The 19658-nt window shown below is 51.1% G+C and overlaps 1 protein-coding gene across 2 annotated transcripts in view; it reads left to right on the top strand.

The window, feature by feature from the left end:
* The window catches only part of EPRS1 (glutamyl-prolyl-tRNA synthetase 1), a 1308133-nt gene that overhangs the window by 1182341 nt on the left and 106134 nt on the right, over positions 1-19658 (top strand). For both annotated transcript variants that reach the window (XM_069608586.1, XM_069608585.1), the window contains one exon: positions 5485-5658. In XM_069608586.1, coding sequence (XP_069464687.1) covers positions 5485-5658 — 174 coding nt within the window. The remainder of the gene's footprint in view (positions 1-5484; positions 5659-19658) is intronic.

Here is a 19658-nt window from a genome sequence, read left to right as displayed (position 1 = left end):
TGGTGGGCCTGTCAGGAGAACATTCTGAAAGGAGAACAGTTTTGGCAACCCTGGCCGGAGATAACAGTAGTCACGGATGCCTCACTCACGGGGTGGGGAGCCCACGCCAACGACTTGACCATCAGCGGTCGTTGGTCTCCATCAGAGTCCAGACTACACATCAACCTGTTAGAGCTGAGAGCCATCAGACTTGCGCTGAAGGCGTTCCTGCCAGCTGTACAAGGGAAGAACGTCCTGATAATGACGGACAATACGGTGGCCATGCATTACCTCAACAAAAGAGGAGGCGTAGGATCACTACCCCTGTGCAGAGAGGCGATGCAGCTCTGATTTTGGGCAATCCAAGAAGGAATCTCTCTATCGGCACTTCACCTAGCCGGAGAGAAGAACTTGACAGCGGACGCTCTGAGCAGGCAGAACACAGTCTCCCACGAGTGGGAGCTAGCTCAGGAAGTCCTTCAAGAGATCTTCGCCCTTTGGGGAACCCCTCAGGTAGATCTGTTCGCCACCAGCCTAAACAGGAAATGCGACCTGTTCTGCTCAAGGGAATTTCCCCCGAGAGGAGCTCTGGGAGACGCGTTCATAGTGGACTGGGAGTTTCCGCTTCTGTATGCGTTCCCACCGGTCCCTGTCATTCCTCAAATGATCAGGAGGTTGAGAAGATTCTGGCGAACCATGATCCTAATTCCCCCGGATTGGGCCAGGAGAACGTGGTACCCGGACCTTCTAGACTTGTCCATCTGCCCTCCAATTCGACTTCCACTCAGAGAGAACCTACTCTCGCAGAAGGGAGGTCAGGTTCTCCATCCAGACATCAAAACCCTCAACCTTCACGCTTGGCTTCTGAAAGGCTGAGGTACAAGGATTGGGACCTCCCTGATGATGTTATGGAGGTATTGCTTTCGGCAAGGAGGCCAGCAACAAAGTCTTTATACCGCTGCCGTTGGAACAGATTTTGCAGCTGGTGTAGAGAACAGAATATCGACCCTTTTTCATGTGGTACACCAATGGTTTTGTCCTTCCTACTATATTTGGCAAATTCAGGCCTTCAAGTTGGCACCATTAAGGGCTATCTCCCAGCGCTATCCATCTTTAAGCGTACTGCGGAAGAACCATCCTATTTCAAATTACCCTTGGTAATACAGTTTCTAAAGGGGTTAACCAATGTTTATCCCCCAAGACCATTCCAAGTTCCCCTATGGGATTTAAACTTAGTACTAACTTTCCTGATGGGTACACCTTTCGAACCTCTCCATTCTTGTTAGTTAAGATTCCTTACCCTTAAAACTGTTTTATTAATAGCACTTACATCGGCTAGAAGGGTGAGCGAATTACAAGCTCTTTCTTGTAAACCCCCTCGCACAATATTTCACAAAGACAAAGTTGTCCTGCAAGTGAAGCCTAATTTCCTCCCAAAGGTGGTTTCTGAATTCCATATCACTCAGAAGATTATCCTACCATGTTTCTATCCTCCTCCTCACCCGGGGAAAGAGGAAGAGGGGTTACACAGGCTAGACCCTAGGAGGGCTTTAAGTTTTTACATCAGTAGACTAGCCACGATAAGACAGGCAGACCAGCTGTTTGTAGGTTACGCAGGTCACAAGCTGGGGTTACCAATAACTAAGCAGACCATTTCCAGATGGATCATTCTAGCCATTCTGGAATGTTATAAACTGGCAGGGAAAGAGCCCCCTCAAAACCTTAGGGCTCATTCGACCAGAGGTATTGCAGCTTCATCGGCCCTCAAAAGAGGTGTGCCGGTAAAAGACATATGTGCGCCGCTACATGGTCGTCTGTCCATACCTTTACACGTTTTTACAATTTGGATTCCTCCTCCAGTCAAGAGACTAGGTTTGGAAGGGGCTGTACTGCATTCTATTCATCAATAGAAGACAGCGTGAAGTCTTTACTCCCTCCTCCAATAATAGAATACTGCTATGGGAGCCTATCTAAGATGAGGAATACGTCGGAGGACACAATCCCTTCGAAGAACAAGTTACTTCCTACCTTGTAACGTTCTTTCGACGGGATGTTCCTCCGACGTATTCCTCATCGACCCTCCCATCCATCCCCGCAGTTCTACTTCCCTTGTTGTTGCAGCTTACGCTCCTTCAGGGTGATTAGTTTAGTCTAGAAAGTATTATTGTGGGCTACAAAACGGAACTGAGCAACGGACGCTGCGCGCGGCCTTTATAGGCAGGATGACGTCGACGTTGATACGACGGCTGTCGAGGGACATCGACTTGGAGGACGTCGACGCGCAGCGCCCTCTAGAGAGAAAACATTTTCCGAGGCCAGCAGAGCTGGAAGGATATATCTAAGATGAGGAATACGTCGGAGGAACATCCCGTCGAAAGAACGTTACAAGGTAAGAAGTAACTTGTTCTTCTCCAGCATGGGTCTTGCATGGATTCACATGCAGTCCCTCCCGCCTACCCCTCTGCAGCTCTTCTCTTGGTCATACTGCTACTTTAAGTGCTACCAAATCTGAAGATGGCTGCCAGTGGAGGGGCTTAAGTAGAGGGCAGTCATTGGCTGGGAGCGGTATGACCCAGAGACCAGTGATTGGTTGTTAGGAGAAAGTCAGTTCAGAAATAATACTAACTGATTTTTTTCTTTACTGAGGATTCCCAGCCTGATGACGGGGAATATTCATGAGCATGTGAATCCATGCCAGACCCATGCTGGAGAACAACAGTTGCAGGTAAATAACGTGTTCCTTAATACCCATTTGCAGTAAATGCAAAAGTGCTCAAGTAAAATATCGAACAAACAGTACAAATATCACAGCAGTGAAGTGCACTTCACTGTAAGGTGATGTGTGCAACTGTAACAATGCAAGAATTCATATAGAGAGACAGTCTCTTAGCACTAATAGTATTTGGGACTAGTCAGTTTCCCCCCTAAGAATAAGTAAAAAGGGACAAGGGAGGTAAAGCAGTTGGCTTTACTCTCCTCCAGAAAGTCAAGACAGGATTGAAAACAATTATAAAATAAAAGGTGTCCCATAGAAATCCATGGAGGTAAAGTTGCAAAATGAAAACCTTTCCTAACACAGTACATAAAGTTTTGGGTGCCTTTCAGACTTTGGCTGCTGCCGTAGCCAAGGTGGCCTCAGGTGCAAGTTGTTCTAAAAAGCGTGGTTTGTGCTGTGGGTCTCTGATGTGATATGCTACATGGACCTGAATTATATTTAAGCATGTGGGTGCATGGTGGCTGCGCCGACTCTTGTCTGGTGTGCACATGTTTCAGCATAGCCAGTTTGTTAATGTTTGTGTAAAGTACCATCTCCATGCATAGGTTTTCTTCTTGCTGTTATCTAGCTTGTCACAGGTATCGGCTTGTGACCCGTTGTGTACCCTTTTTAGGGTGAAACGTGCTGGTCCACAGTTGTTTGGACTGCACATTTTCTCATTCCATGCTCTGCAGTAACCTTCTTTGCAGACTTGCTTTTGAGTCACTTTTTTATCCCAGAGGATGCATTGAGTGAGTGTCTCGCGTTGGTGGTGAATGGCAGTTGTGGCTTCCACAGTGTATGCATCTCCTTACTGTGTGTCTGTCTGTCTGTCTGTCTGTCTGTCTGTCTGTCTGTCTGTCTGTCCCTTATTACAAGTTTGGCGGTAGCCTTGCCGGTAAACCCGGCATGCCGCCGCCAAACAAGCACATTTTTCCAGCGCCAAGGAATGGGCAATTACGGCCTTGCCGGACCCAGTAATCGCTCATTCCTGGGCGCCGTAAAATATTCTTCCCCATTCTCATTTTAACCCCATAGGGCTCAATGGGGAAGCCGGGTGCACCGGCACCATTCATGAATGGTGCCGGTGTATCCGACATGCTCTGATCGCGGGTGCCGGTATGTCCGCCAGGTCAGACCTGGCGGCTGTAATGGCACCCGCAAGCAGAACTCTGCTGGTCCGGGAACTACGGTACTGGCAAGCTTAACAGTACCGTAGTTCCCAGACTGGAAAACTTGTAATGACCCTCACTGTCTGGTCCCTGACCTTTGTGGCCCTGGGCATGCTGCATTCCTAATGTGACGTTTGACACAGTTTTATAGTGGCAATGCTGCTCTGCAAAGGCCCCCGCCCCCCCACCCATCTCCCCAAAAGTTCTATTGGTTTTTTTGTGTATGTATTTCCTTGTTTCTTCTGTCAGTGCATAGAGGGAGAGTTATAGTATTCTGTCTGTCTCTGTTCGACTGTGCTTGCAATGCTGTGAGGCATGTGGATGGTAGTAGGAGAGTGAGCTGGCAAGGGAGCAGATGGACCAGTGGTTGCTCCCATCTTACATACCTATTGTCGCTTATATAACCTACTGGAACTGTACAAATAAACCTTCTGGAACATGTACTCCAGGATCCACTGTTTTTATATACATTTGGTGAATTGGGTCACTTCTCAAAACCAAACCAAAAAATCCTACATCTGGTAAACTAGAATGGAAGAATCTGAAGGGACCTGAACACAAGGAAGATGGTTTGCCACCCCCCCTATGGCTCAATTTGAGAAGATCATACTTCTAAAAGTGTATAGTCAAATGAGCCAGGTGGACTGACTGAGGACCCAGAGGCACTACCTTTTTACACCGATGTCACCATGCAGTTGCAAAGTTATGCAGAGATCTCTACATTCTAACAGCTTTCTCAAGTCCTGCTTTAAAGCCCTTCAAATTGAGAGTAATCTACTTGAAGCACTAGAAAACTGCGCTTTGCATAAGCTGCAACCTTAGTCCAAAATAAAATGCAGTTCTGCCTTTAATACGGGTAATGTGGCACTATAATGGCTTGAAACATTAGTTCCAGATTCTTAACAGAAAATGTCAGTCTCTGCAGCCTTATTAGTGATTCCTAAGCACATAGTAATCCAGGCCCATTCTCAAAAAAGCTTCATAGCCTAATCTGAAGTGTCACAAGGTTTTCCTCATGCACATGGCCACCTCAGTGGAGCAATCTGTTAGGGTACTACTTACTACCTTGGCCAGAGAACTAGATATACATTTTTCACTTAGTCTGGTGCAGTCCATTCCTTTCCAAATGTCTTGTTATAGGGAATGGAGGCATCTGATCGCTTATGGAGTGTGTGGCTTGCATTCTAGAACTTCTTTTGTTTAGTGTGGTTTCCGTGGATGTGTGAATTAAGAACTGATGCTGGTAGCTGGATATCTGTATCTCGGCAACCAAATGTCTACATTCCTTCCTAGACTGTAGAGCACCTGTACTCGCCACTCTGGAAATGAGCTTCACTAGCCCTTTCAGCATAAAACTTAGTAACATTTGTTCTGAAAATTGTGATTGAGGCCACATTTGGGGCAGGGAGCAATCAGTCTACCATCAACAAATCAACAATGAAGGGACAACTCCTTTTACCAGAGGTTCGTTTTGGAGCGAAAACTACACATGAAAGATGCATTTATGATTAACAACAAATAATATGTGAACCTTTTGAGTTTTTCACTTTCTGTTCTCAAAAATGTTTTTCTGTCTAGGTCATAGTAATTCCTTGCGGTATTACAAACACTCTGTCAGAGGAGGACAAAGAGGCATTGTACAAGAAATGTACTGAATATCTTAACCGCCTGCGCAATGTCAATATCCGGGCTCGAGCAGACTTGAGAGACAATTATTCACCTGGCTGGAAGTTCAATCATTGGGAACTGAAGGTTTGTCACATTTTTAAATTGTTGTCCCTTGTCTTCATTCATGGATTTATTTTGTGTGTGTTTTAAAATGTGCACTGAGACTGTATGCAATGAAGAGGTTCTGTTTCCTGTTGGAGTAATGTGTTCCTTGAAAGCAGTCTTCCACAACCTTGCTGAAACAATTGATACATAGGAAAGTGTGAAGTCAAAAGTCCTAAACTCCCAACTCTAGAAAGTCGCCCTGATGAGTTTTGCATTTTTCATGACCGATTACTCAACCTTTCCATAACGGGGGGGTCCCCATTTGAGGCCCGTTGATGTCCAGCTGAGAGGCCATAGGCCTCGGAGCGCACCAAGTACTCTGTATCAACTTGTGCAAGTGTACACCCAACTGACTGTGAGTGACCTAATGGTTGGTGGTAGATTACCTGATTAGTCTATTCACAGGCTGAAGCCTAGGTGTGACTTTGTTAAAAGCCACTGTTTTCTACTACTGCCAGACCTGGCTGCCTAATATGGGACAATGTAAAACAAATGGTAGGGGCCTTTTCTCACCTGAACTGATTGCTAGGCTAGGTATTGAAATACATCTTAGATTGCCAAAAAGGAGGACTGCTCTGTTTGCCACTTCGTTTTTTATTTTCTTTGGCTTATGTTTGTTGTCTTAGGGACTTCTGCTGATGGCCCCCGGCAACCCTTTTTTAAGCTGTGGTGCTTATCTGGCTCCTAGCACAAGGGTCAATTAGACCCTCACATTTTTGCCTTGGGGTGATTATACCACCATGCATTGGTTTGGCAGCTGTAATTTAGCTTTCACAAGGGGTGCAAGCAGATTTACTGCAATAATAGCTTAATATTCATTTTTGGTAGATATTAGGGCACTAATGCGTTTTTCTTGGTCTTGCTCATGGCCATTTTGTTTATTGGGCTTTACTTTGTTTTACGGAAACCATAAGACAGTCCTTTAATGGCCATTGTGCACACATGGGTTGACGTTGAGTCCAGCCTTTCACCCTTTTTTGGTTTGTAAAATGGTATAGACCGGTGCCTGGCCCAAGGCAAGCCAGTATACATCCTGATGGGGTGGACCTGAATTCTCGGTAGTTTTGGGGGTCATTATGTTTGGCTGGTCACCAAAACCTTTGTTCAGGTGCCCTCTGTTGTGATTGGAGAGGCTGCCTTAAGCCAGCCTATGAGTACATTGGTATATCTAGGGGAAACGCTAACCAAGTCTCCTGGAATATCGCAGGTTTACCGGCTCAATGATTTTGCTGCAAACCTGCTGAACGTAGTGGCGAGTGGTGGGTCCTGTGTCCTTCCCTTTGCTGTGGTTCTAGTCCTGGTTTCTGGAGGCTGAATGTCCTTCCGGGCGCTGTCATTTTCCTTCCCTTGTACTCCACGTCGGATGGCCTAGGATCTCTGTGCTGGAACTGTCCAGAAGCGTAGGCCGGGAAGGGCCTTAGCGGGCAAGGCCCACCCAAAATCTGTAAATGCTCACTCAGCCGTTCTGTGCTGGCATTTACAAATGTTAATGTCACTGCAGTGGACCCAACTACCTTAGTTGAAGGCCCCACTTTTTGGACAATCCTGGGTACGCCTCTGGAACTGTCTCTGGGCCATTTTACTGCCTTGGTCATGTGCCTTGGGATAGGAAGACAATGTTAACCTGCCTCTGCGGCTATTTTGGTCTGACCTGTGCCGCCGCTACCATGTCTTCGTTGTGGGGCAGTGTCCTGCTGGCTGGCTGCCCAGTCATGTCCATCTAGACACTGGAATCTGCTTTCCGAGGTACCTCTACCTTCCTAACGTCAAGGTCATTGTTTCTTACTTAGGGTCACTGTGGTCATCGTTGATCTGGTGTTCCAGGTCCTGCTACTTGAAATGCAAAATGAGGGATTTGTACTCACCGGGTTGTCTTGCGGTTTCTTAGCAGTCTTTTTAGGAACTGCCACTGTGATTATCCACCTCTGGAACCTGGGTTGGTGGGTTATTCAAGATACTTGCACACAGGTCTCGTCCGTTTCTGGAATCTGCAGGTCCTCTTGAACCTTATTTTGCCTTGCTGGGGCTGCTGGGACTTGAACCTGGTACTCTAGTTGAGTTTCTGTTGTCCCCTATGGTAGGTTGCTGCTTTCTCTGCACCCCTAGGGTAGAACTGAAACTTATCTGGCCTTTCACCGTAATCGCCGGTCTGCCTACAGACATTGTCCCGTTGATTCCTATGGGGCACCTGCTCCAACTCTGACAACTCCTGCAAATTAACATTCTAAGTTACTTATCTGAACACTTACATTTTGTTCATGGTTCCTCTTGTATCCCTGGAGTTTTCCACAAAGACTTGATTTTTTTAGGTGCTTTCCCAGCTTTACTGTACATTGTTGAATCTCTTTATTACACTCTTTTCTCTTGAGTTACACAGTATGATGTCCAGCTACATATGTTTTTGCAATCCTTGGATTGCAATATGAATCTATGGGTGTGGGTGGTATGAGACTAAATCTAGCCTTAATTTTGAGTAGCCCTTCGGGCTTTATTGGATATTTTTTAACACTTTTTCCTCCCTGCAGGAGCTAAACCACTGTGTAGCGGGCCTTTCTATTTGTATTTGTCGTAGAATGTAGGAGGACATTTTGTGTGGTGTCTTGAGTCCTTAATATGATACCAATATATGTCTACATAATCTAAGATGCTCTTCTCATCCGATCTATCAAGGTTTATATGTATAGTGTCTGCCACCAGTTATGGTGCTTACGTTTTAGGGTCAGGAGTGGGTTGGATCAACCATTACTGTTTTTAGGTCTACACTGTGCTCTAATGTGTCTTTAACCCAAGTGCTTATTTTGGTATAGGCCGATTTTACTGACAAAAAATGGTTGCAATGACCAAAAGTTCTAAAAATGCTACCACCAAAGGTTCGAACACCAAAAGTTCTAACCTTTGGCGGTAGCATTGTAAAAAAAAAAGGGGGGGGGGGCTGCAGGGGTATACCCCGCATCGTCCCGCTCACTATAATTTATGGTATAGTGAGCGGGAGCTGCGGGGGACACCCCCACAGCCTTCCGTTAAAAAAAGAAAAGAAAAGGACCCTGTGGCGCCGGTTCCAGATCACGGAAGTGAAAGTGAACTGGCGCTGCAGGAACCCAGCGTGAAGATGAAGATAAGTGGGGTTTGTTTATGTTGGGGGTGTGGGTAGGGGGGTGATATGGGTGTGTTGTGTGTGGGGGTGTGAGTTTGCATGTGTGTTCGCATGAGAAAGGTGCAAACTTTTGGTAGTTCACACCTTTCTCATGCGAACGTTTCGGCCGCGGTAGTTTCAGCCACGGCCAAATCACTTAGATTCCTTACTTTAACATAATATATATTCTTTGTCACCTTGGTGGTGAGTCGTAATAAGGACGCAAACAATTTAAGGACTTGGTTCACAAGTTTTTAATTAAAGAAAAAGTAAAAGACCCAACTTTGCCTATCACTATGGGTGGTCCCTGCCTAAGTCACTAACTAAGGTGCTCGTCCGTCAGTCGTGAATGTCCAAAGGAATAAGTCCGCTGTACAAAACTACCCTAACTGACCCAACCACGTTGTAAACAAACTTATCTCTGAAGAATGACTCCCATCTCCTGCGGGGACTTTTAGTGCCAGTCTAGGGGATTCTTTTTCAGTATATGATCCTTAAATTGTCTCATGATTTTTTGGCTCAGCCTCTGCAGTTCTTTTAATGGGCTCTTAGATTCTCCTTTCACCTTGGAAGCCCCTTTTGGGGATCTCCTACATCTCTCTACTTTTGGCTGCTGTTTCCAGTAGATTCTTGGAAGGAAATACTATTCAGATCGTCTTTCCCCTCTTGGCAATTACATCTCAACTTGATTTGACCTATTTTGTCTTGCACTCTGTTCAATTGTCCACTGCCTCTGAACTCTTAACAGAAAATACTCTCTCCTTTTGATATTGTGTCCTTCTTGTGCAAAATATCTAGTTACTGTCCCCTTTTCCCAGGGTATTATTCTCCCTTTATCTTTTCTCTTATTATTCAGATACTCAATACTTCTTTCTCTAGTGTCCCAACAATTCAAGTTAATTTGCTTTAATTGTAACTGTCTCATGTCTTCTACTGAGACAAGTTGATTGCACGTTATAATAATCCCTTCTCGAGCTCCCGTTATTCCTGTTCTGCCCATTGCCTTCTATTGTGAAGGAAAACGTCCTTGCGAGTCTCGTTCCTCTGAGATCCTTTCTCTGGTCTCGGACCGCTGTCGCCTTCTCTTTGTCGGCGTCTTCCTCCTTGCGGTCGCTCTCCCTTCGGTGTTCCGACGAGGCGCCAGACACCCTACGATTTACTATGTGCTGTGGTATCAACGATGGTTGTGGAACCAGCTGTCCACCGCGAGGCTTCTGTGATCTCGCGACCATCTTAGTCTGGGCTCCTGCCCTGCTGCTTTCTTGTGCTGGGCTTGCACCGTGGCTCTGACGTCCCAGTTGGCAGTATCTGGCGAGTTTCAAACTCTGGCTTCCTGACTTGTGCTTGCTCTGCCTCCTCCAGGAGGCCTGTCTGTACCTTCCTCACTCTCTTCTCTCGCTCCTTCATCTCTCGAGTGTGTTATTTAACATACTCCTCCAGTACATTGGATATTTGAATTTAAAGCGACATGTTATTTTTCTGTTAGATACTGGCATCGATTGAGTTTCTTCATCCCAGTCTCGGTATTTAAAAGGTTCTGGTCTTTGCGAGCTCCCCATGTAGGCCAGAGTGTTCAGCTTTAGGGAGTTCCTCACAGAAACAGGAGTCCCTGTCTTCTATTGGGGTGGTCTCCCGGTGAGGTCCCACTTGCCTCAACCCTTACGGTGGGTGTTGCAGAGCGGGCTCACCTCCTTAACCCACAATGGGGTGGGGGGGGTTTCCACCTTGGGGAGAAAGGGGATCAATGCCCTCAATTCGTCACACCTTGTAAATAAAAGTGTATCATTTTCATTTTCTCCCTGGGTGAGGGCACTAGATTGCTCAGAGTGCGGGCTGTGTTCACATGTACAAGCTCATGTTCCATAGATCCTAAGCACTGTGCAACACTGCCCCCCTGTGCCATCTTCCTGCAACAAGCATACACTGGTGCTAAGTGTTCGGGAGTTTTACAGTTGTCTGTGACAGAACTTGAAAAATCCCACCTTAGGGGACAGGCTTGCACCCCTTAGGTTTAGACTCAACTACCCAAAGGTTTGGTAGCAATGACTGAGCAGCCAGGTTTAGTCTAGGAGGGAGAAGAAGCTGTAGTGAGGCACACAGTACTTTGAACATACAATCAGTTCGAGGAAACGCAGACACACTAGCAGTTTTATATAGAAAAATAGTCATTTATTGTATATACACTAAGGCTTTAGAAATAAGTGTTTGTACTATTCACACAGTGTTATCATAGTAGAATAAAAGGTAGCACACTTTAAATCAAATGTAAAGCAATACACAAGTGGGAGAAAACTACTGATACTAATAAGCAAACTTACATCAACTCTTGCAATTTTAGTTAACCCTTACCCAACCAATCTTCAAAAGTCCATCCTTATACTAAATGAGTCTGAGTCAAGGGGGCACTCTGGGTCCAATGAAAAAGTGTTAAGGAAGAAAGAGGCAGGTAAGACGCAAACAAAGCAGAGTCTATGAAGGTTTCTTCAGGTTTGCAGGTAGGTAATAGATCATTTTGGCAATGTAGGACCCATTTGGACTCTGGGTACCCTGGCGGGGGGTGGAAGTAGCAACTTACCTACAGCCCCCCAAGTACACCTGAGCAACACAGCAAGATCAGGGTAAGTATCTAGGATTGAGACAGTACCTTAACAATGAAGAACTTGGTGCAGCAGGTTGGTCCCCAAGGTGTGGCAACAGTTGCCCCTGGTTCGGTTTTCTTGGCCTGGATAGCTAGAAGGAATTTTGGAAGAAACAGACTGATGCACTCGAACAGTAGGACGCCCAGCAGTGGATCTTTGCGGCACTGGTGCATTGGAGCCTTTCACAGGCTTCAGGTCAGCAACCATTGTCTGGTAGACTATTTGGCTACCGGTCCACGACTCAGTTGAGGGGACGTCTGAGTGGAAAAGTGTCACTGCAGGCTCAGAAGGATGCCCACAAGGTTTTAGCCGGATCCACGCTTCACAAGATGCTGCACTGCAACAAGGCACATGTCTCAGGGCATTGGGAGTTTACAGCCCAGGAAGGTCACAAGCTCTTCGTGGGATGGCCCAAAATGCAGGTGGTCATGAGACTGGTTAAGCCTACCAGTCCAGGGGAGGAAGTCTTCAAGAGATCTTCCTTGTTGCTGGGAATTCGGGGTTGGGTCTTCAGCAGTCACTCGACGGCTCTGGCGGTCGCTTGGATGTTACTGGGATGTCTGTCTATGAATTCCAACCACCATTCAAGCCTTTCGTGCAAATCTGCGTGGCGGTTGTCCCAGAGGGACAGCCAGCCTCCCAGTTCCAACTGGTTCCAGACAGGCACACTGGAGGACAAAGAACCTGAGAGTACCGGTTACCTCCCCCACTTCCTGTCCTTTCAGGCACTCTAAGAGCCTTGGCAGGCTGTCCAAGGGAAACCCACCAAAGACAAAAGACCATCAAGACCTTCCCCACCCAGGAAGGTAGAAGAAGGCTCAAGAAAGAAGAAGTCAGGGGGCGCTGTTGAGCAGCTGACAAGATGGCCGCCTAGCTACAGAGCTCCGCGACCCACTGACTCCCATCTGCAAACAACGGCGGAATCCGCTCATTTCCACCCTGAAAAACCACACCGGATGGCTCCCCTATCCACGGGACTCATATTGTGAAATAAACGCTGCCCGCGGTTCAGTTGCAGCCGAGATGCACTTGACTACGCGGCCGGCCCTTGCGCGCCGACTGTGCCTGCCTTCTGAATCCTCGGAGGCCGCCGCCGGGCCGGGGAGAGAAACCTGCAGGCGGGCCTCCTGACGTGCTGACTCCGTGGGAGCGTACTGCTGCCTCGGGACACTTGCTGGGGCTCCCTGTAACTGCCGCGAATGAGCCTCCCGAGATACCGTCGCCGTGGGCCCGTGCTACTGCCACAGGACACCAGCTGGAGCTTCCTCCAATCTGCCGCCGTGGGCTCTGGCGACTGCAGGCGGCAACGGTGAGTGCCCCAGGGGGTGTACTGGTGCGCTGCCGCCCCTCTGCTGCCTTGCCGGTGCTCCCGCGGCCCGGCTTCATCCTCAGGGCAGCTGCGGCCCGCTCCCCCTCTGCCCCGGCGCACTCGCCGGCCCCCCCTGGGCGCGGTGGAGATCTACGGCGGACGGCGCCTGGGCCCTGGACCGTTCAGGCGGTGCTGACCGCGGCCTGCCCCCTGTCCCGGCACGGCTCGCCGCTCTTGCACGGGCCTGGCCCTCAATTCCTGTTCCGCTCACAGGGACGGTGGCTGCGCTTTGGCCCCGGCCCCGGTGAGTGCGGAGTCAGACACAAGGGCAACAAAGTTTCTCCAGCATGGGGTCTGGCATGGATTCACATGCTCATGAATATTCCCCGTCGTCAGGCTGGGAATCCTCGGTAAAGAAAAAAAACCAGTATCAGTTTCGTTTCTGATCTGTCTTTCGTAGTAACAACCAATCACTGGTCTCTGCGTCATACTGACCACAGCCAATGACTGCCCTCTACCTAAGCACCGCCTCTGGCAGCCATCTTCAGATTTTTACCGCACGTTAATGTATTGGGATCCTCGTGCTACTGCACTCTAGCGTTAGTGCTATTTTTTTCACGTTTTTTCTCAAAAACGTCGTTTTTTCGGTCAAAAGAGCCTCAAGCTCCACCGACTCTCCATCCGATCAACGGGGACCCGTGTCGGATTCGTCTGCGCCCCTCAAGGGTGAAGATTTCGTCGAGCTACGCTTTTGGAGGACTCCAGAAGTTTCTCAGGCCCGGACATGGCCCAGGAGAAGGGAAGCTCGATGCCCGGAAAGCTGTTCAGGATCTGCCCTGGATGCCAGCTGCAGAACGTCTTTAAGGAGGACGAACACTCCTTTTGTCTCTACTGCTTGCATGAGGACAAGACGCACGTGGAGAAGGACTGTGCGTTTTGCGGCAACATGTCGGAGCGGACCATGAAGGACCGCCATCAACGTCTCGCCAACTGGCTGGAAGGGAAGAGCCCGTCAGGCGAGAAGAAGAGGAAGAAATCCGAGCGGTCTTCTAAGACCTTTGAGGACGCCCCGGCGACGGGGGTCCAAAACAAGGCCAAGCACCGCGAGTCCGCTGGCACCGGGAGCGCCGAACGGTCGGGCTCTACGGTCGCCAGGCAGGGCGCACCCTCCCCGGCACCTTCAGCCACGAGCCAACGATCTGGGTCGGGAAAGAGGAAGGGCGAGCACCCGGCAAAGCTCTTGGAGAGGCCCTGGTCGAGCTCGAAGGCCCCATCGGAGGGGGAGCGAGGCAGTGTCCCCCCCCTCAAGGATAAGGCGGTGAGCGCACCTAAGGTGGTGAAGGCCTTAATCCATCCGGCCAAGCCCTCTATCGATACTGTCGCGGCGGCCCTGGCTCAGCCTGTGGAGGCTACACCAGTGGTGGTGACCTCGGGGCTTAGTCTCCCTGCCACCTCGGAGGGAGTCCTCTTTTGTGCCCATCGATAGGACCCCCGTGAAACCCCCGGCGGGGAAGAAAAAGGGGGGGCATGGCGTCGTCGTAGATTCGGCCGCAACCTGAGAGGAAGAGCTGATTGAGGTCTTAAGCCACGGCCTTGGCGTGGAAGAAGACCGGCCCGTCGGGATGGATCCCGACGCAGGCGACGACATTGTCGAGGGTGCCGACGGGGCCCCTGATCGCCCATCGGATTCCCCTCTGCCAGTGCCGCAAGACAACTCGGCGGCCATTTTGTTGGCTATACAGTCCTTATGTTCAGAGATAAGGACGAGACTACCGTTGCCGACGGAGGAACCTCTCCCGTCGGGGGTCCTGAACCGGGACCTTCTGGTGCTCCCCCGCCCAAGAAAAGAAGGATTCACCCTCCACCTCCTTTTCAGCCGTCGCGCCCCATCCAGCCCTCCTCCCCGTCCACCCGAGGGGATGATACGGGGACTGACACGGCAGCGACGGGTACGGACGACGAGGTATACGACGAGGATCTACCGTCGTCACCTCCCACCAGGGCTTCTCCGCCCGACGAGATTGGATCGTTCCACTCCATGATCGCCAGGGCATCCGAGCTTTTCCAACTCTGCCCTGAGGAGAAGAAAAAGGAAGGATTCCTTTATCAACGGCACGAGGCCAAGAGGAAGACGGTCCTCGCGGTGCCTCTACTGGACGACATTTGGGATGAGGGCCTCGCCCTCCTCAAGAACCCTTCCACGACGCCAGCTAGAAGAGACCGGTACGAGAAGAAGTACCGGGTCCCGGACGCGGCTCCCCCTGTGCCTCCGGGCGCAGCCTACCCCGGACTCCGTCGTCTCCGCGGCGGCCAGGAAGAAAGCGGGGGGGGTGCGGCCTCCACATCGACTTCCCCACCGGACGGCGAGGGAAAGAAATTGGACGCTATGGGACGCAGGGTCATCTCGTCGGCAGCGACAACGATTAAAGCGGCCAACGCCTTGGCTATCGTGGCCCGCTTCCTACCGGACGACAAGAGGGCGGATGCCCTGGAGATCCTACAGGAAGGCGAGGTGGCGTCGGACCACGCCATCACTATTGCGACGGACATCGCCGACACTGGGTTTCGCCAGTTGGGCAACGGCGTGTGCCTTAGGCGGCGTGGATGGCTCAAGGCTACGGACTTCCGTCAAGATGTACAGACCAGAGTCCTGGACATGACGTTCGATGGGAACAACCAGTTTGGGAAAACAGTGGACGATTCCCTCCAGGCCATTAAAGCGGACACTGAGACGGCCCGGGCCCTTGGGGTTCTGCAACGACGGACGCCCTTTGGGAGCAGTGGAGGCAAGGGCGCCTCCAAAGGTTACGGCGGCGGTTTCTCCACCTACCGTCAAGCGGCCCGCTCGTCGTCTCAGGAGGCCTACAGAGGACGAGGCAAGTCTGGCGGACCCCGCCGTCGTCGCCAAGGAGGTCAAGGCGGCAAAGCCTTGTCGAAACAGGATTGAACCGGCCGTGGGGTCGGGCCCCCACCGAAGCACCCCGGTGGGAGGCCGGCTGGCGAGCTTCGTCAGCGTGTGGGAGTCCATCTCCACCGACCGTTGGGTGCTGGACGCCTTAGCCCGGGGCCACGCGCTCGAGTTTCAAATAAGGTGCCCGCGCGTCCCCCCCGTGGCCAGGAAAGAGCTTCACATCCCTCAGCTTCTCCTGGAGGTAAAGGCGATGCTCAGGAAGGGCGTCATCGAACTCGTCCCAAAGAGGCTTCGGGGCTCCGGAGTTTACCCGAGATACTTCCTCGTGAAGAAGACGACGGGAGGATGGCACCCCATCCTAGATCTGCGACGGCTGAACAAGTTCATCAAAGCGCAGAAGTTCCGGATGGTCACCCTCCAGCACGTCCTGGGGCAGCTGGAGGAAGGAGACTTCCTGTCGTCGTTGGATTTGGAGGTTGCCTACTTCCATATTCCCATCCTAAAGGGGCACCGAAAATTCCTCAGGTTTGTGGTCCAAGGGCGTCGCTACCAGTTCAAAGCCCTCCCCTTCGGACTACGGTCGGCACCCAGGGTATTCACCAAGTGCCTTGCACCGGTGGCGGCGCAACTGCGCCACGAGGGGATCCACGTTTACCCCTACCTGGACGACTGGCTCATCCGAGCCAAGACGAGGGAGCTCGCCGTGGAGCACACGGCAAGGACCGTCCAACTTCTCTCGGACCTGGGATTCTCCGTGAACTACGCCAAGTCCCACCTGGTACCCGCGCAAAACGCACTGTTTCTGGGAGCGAAGCTCGACACAGTGTCCCTTCTGGCCTCCCCGTCGGAGGAAAGGACCAGGTCCATCCTGGGCAAGGTACAGCGGATGTTGGTTTCCGAGGCGGCCAAGGTGAGGTCCATCAAGTCCCTCCTCGGAATGATGTCTTCTTGCATCTACCTCATTCCCATGTGCAGGCTCCGGATGCGCCCGTTGCAGGAGTTCCTGAACGCGCACTGGATCCAAACGACGGGCGACTTCGAGGAGAGGATCTCACTCGACGAGAGTTTCCGCCGAGCGGTCCGGTGGTGGGGCAACCGCGCGCATCTGACGGCGGGCATGGGCTTCCAGACCCCAGACCACCAGGAGACAGTGACCACGGATGCCTCTCTGGAAGGGTGGGGAGCGCACACCGAAAAACTGCACGCGAGAGGCCTTTGGCTCCCGACGGAGAAGTGCCTCCATATCAACGTCCTGGAGCTCCGTGCAGTGTTCTGGGCCCTCAGGTCCTTCCTTCCGTCCGTCCCTCAAGGGCAAGGTGGTGAGGATCTTCACCGACAACACCACCACCATGTTTTACATCAGGAAACAGGGCGGAATCAGGTCTCCAGCGCTGTCCAAGGAGGCGCAGGACCTGTGGCATTGGGCCGTCGCCCAAAGGATGTTTCTGGTGCCGTTTCATCTGGCAGGGATAAAAAACACCATCGCCGACTCACTCAGCAGGGAGCTGCGCTCGTGCCACGAGTGGGAACTACGGCAGGATCTAGTGGATCGCCTCTTCCGACGGTGGGGCACACCCCAGATCGACCTGTTCGCGACGGCGACGAACTCCAAGTGCCGGAGGTTCGCCAGCAGGTTTCCCCAGGCGAGGAGCATGGGCGATGCCTTCTCGTTTCCCTGGGAGGGCCTGTTCCTCTATGCGTTCCCTCCTTTGCCACTGCTAATCCGGCTCGTCAACCAGCTCAAGAGGTCACGGTGTAGGATGATCCTCGTCGCACCTGCGTGGCCGAGGCAGATATGGTTCCCGGACCTTCTGGACTTGTCAGCGTCCCCGCCAATCAAGCTACCGGTGGACGCGGATCTACTCTCCAGGGAAGGAGGCGCCATCCTCCACCACGACCCGAAATCGCTGAACTTGCAGGCCTGGCTCCTGCAGCGCTAGAGTTTGGAGGATACGACATACCGGCCGACTGCAGAGAGGTTCTTGCAAAGGCCAGGGCGTCCTCGACTCTTAAATGCTACGGACACAAATGGAAGAGGTTCTCTGTCTGGTGCCACGCACAGAAGATTAACCCTCTACGGATTACGGCTCCCCAGGTACTGCCAGACCTGCTGACGCTGGCCAAAGCTGGACTGGCACACGCGTCCATCAAGATTCATCTTGCTGCGATCTCCCGATACACCAGAACCACGGGCCGGACGTCCTTGTGGTCTCATCGTCTGGTGAAAGAGTTCATGAAGGGACTGTTCAGATCGTTCCCGCCGGTGAAGGCGCCGGCCCCGGCGTGGGAGCTCAACGTGGTGCTGACCAAGCTCATGGGACTTCCGTTCGAGCCTCTGCACTCGGCCCCGTTGAAGTTTCTGTCGTGGAAAACTGCGTTTCTTGTGGCCATCACCTCCGCACGACGGGTGGGAGAGATCCAGGCCCTTTCCTGCAAGGCCCCGTACTTGACTTTTCACGAGACGAGGGTAGTGCTCAGGACGCACCCCTCTTTCATGCCCAAGGTACCGTCGGACTTCCATCTCAACGAACCCTTGGTGTTGCCTGTGTTCTTCCCGTCGCCTTCGTCGCCGGCTGAGAGGACTTTGCACTCGCTGGATGTGGCTAGAGCGCTGAAGTTCTACGTGGACCGCACAAAGTGTTTTCGGAAGACGTCACAACTCTTTGTGAACTTTGGACCTGTCAATCAGGGGAAGGCTCTCTCGAAGGCTTCCATTTCCAGATGGCTCTCCGGGTGTATCATGTACTGTCATCGGTTGGCAAACCGACCGCTGCCTGGCCGTCCGAGAGCCCATTCCACCAGAGCGATCGCAGCTACCACGGCGTTGCATTCTGCTGTGCCCCTGCTGGACATATGCAGGGCTGCTACGTGGAGTTCGACGCACACCTTCACGAAATTCTACTGCGTCGATCGGGATTCCAGGGAGGAGTCCAGGGTCGGCCAAGCAGTGCTGCGCAACCTGTTCGCCTGAGGTGAGCCTGGTGAGGAGGTAAGATTGCTTGATGTTGAGTTTGATGTAATGCTTAATATTGAGCCTTTGCCACCTCCCGTGGTTGTGCATGTGTGTACTGCTAGGTATTCTTTATTCATGAGCATGTGAATCCATGCCAGACCCCATGCTGGAGAAGGAACAAGTTACTTACCTGTAACTGTTGTTCTCCAGCATGGGTCTGGCATGGATTCACATGCGAACCCTCCCGCCTACCCGTCTGCGGCTCTTCACTTGGTCATACTGCCACTTCACGTGCTTCCAAATCTGAAGATGGCTGCCAGAGGCGGTGCTTAGGTAGAGGGCAGTCATTGGCTGTGGTCAGTATGACGCAGAGACCAGTGATTGGTTGTTACTACGAAAGACAGATCAGAAACGAAACTGATACTGTTTTTTTTTCTTTACCGAGGATTCCCAGCCTGACGACGGGGAATATTCATGAGCATGTGAATCCATGCCAGACACATGCTGGAGAATAACAGTTACAGGTAAGTAACTTGTTCCCTCCTCAGCCCTCCCAAGTTTTGGAGCACCAAACTTTCCAAAATAAAGGAGGGGGGAAAAAAAAGAATAATTAAAAAAAAGAATAAATAAACTAAAGTAAATAAAGAGAAGGGGAAAACCGAAGGCACCGCTGGCAGTCCCATGCCATCCCAAGTTGCTGTTTCATACACCAGATGGCTATTCTCTTGCGGGGACTGTTAGGGAGTATTCTCTGTTTAGGCTGAATTTCCTAACCTAGTGAGTCCTCCAGCAGCTTTGCTGGATTTCTGGAGTTTGTTTTTTTTTTCTCCTGCCAAGAGTCGTCTCTTTTCCTCACACTCTTGGACATGATTTGAGGGGTTCCTTTGACTGTTAATGTGTTTTGTGGGCTATGGGGTCTTTTACTCCATAGGGTCTCATGTGTTTTTACTATGTGTGTTACACAGCACCCTCAGTGCAGTGACACAGGGGTGTCATAGTGACCCCCCACCATAGACTCCATACCCTGGGACTGA

The sequence above is a fragment of the Ambystoma mexicanum genome, chromosome 4q (genome assembly GCF_040938575.1).
Source record: "Ambystoma mexicanum isolate Mex_15411 chromosome 4q, UKY_AmexF1_1, whole genome shotgun sequence".
Taxonomy (NCBI): Eukaryota; Metazoa; Chordata; class Amphibia; order Caudata; family Ambystomatidae; genus Ambystoma; species Ambystoma mexicanum.
This window is presented reverse-complemented; position numbering and strand designations above follow the sequence as displayed.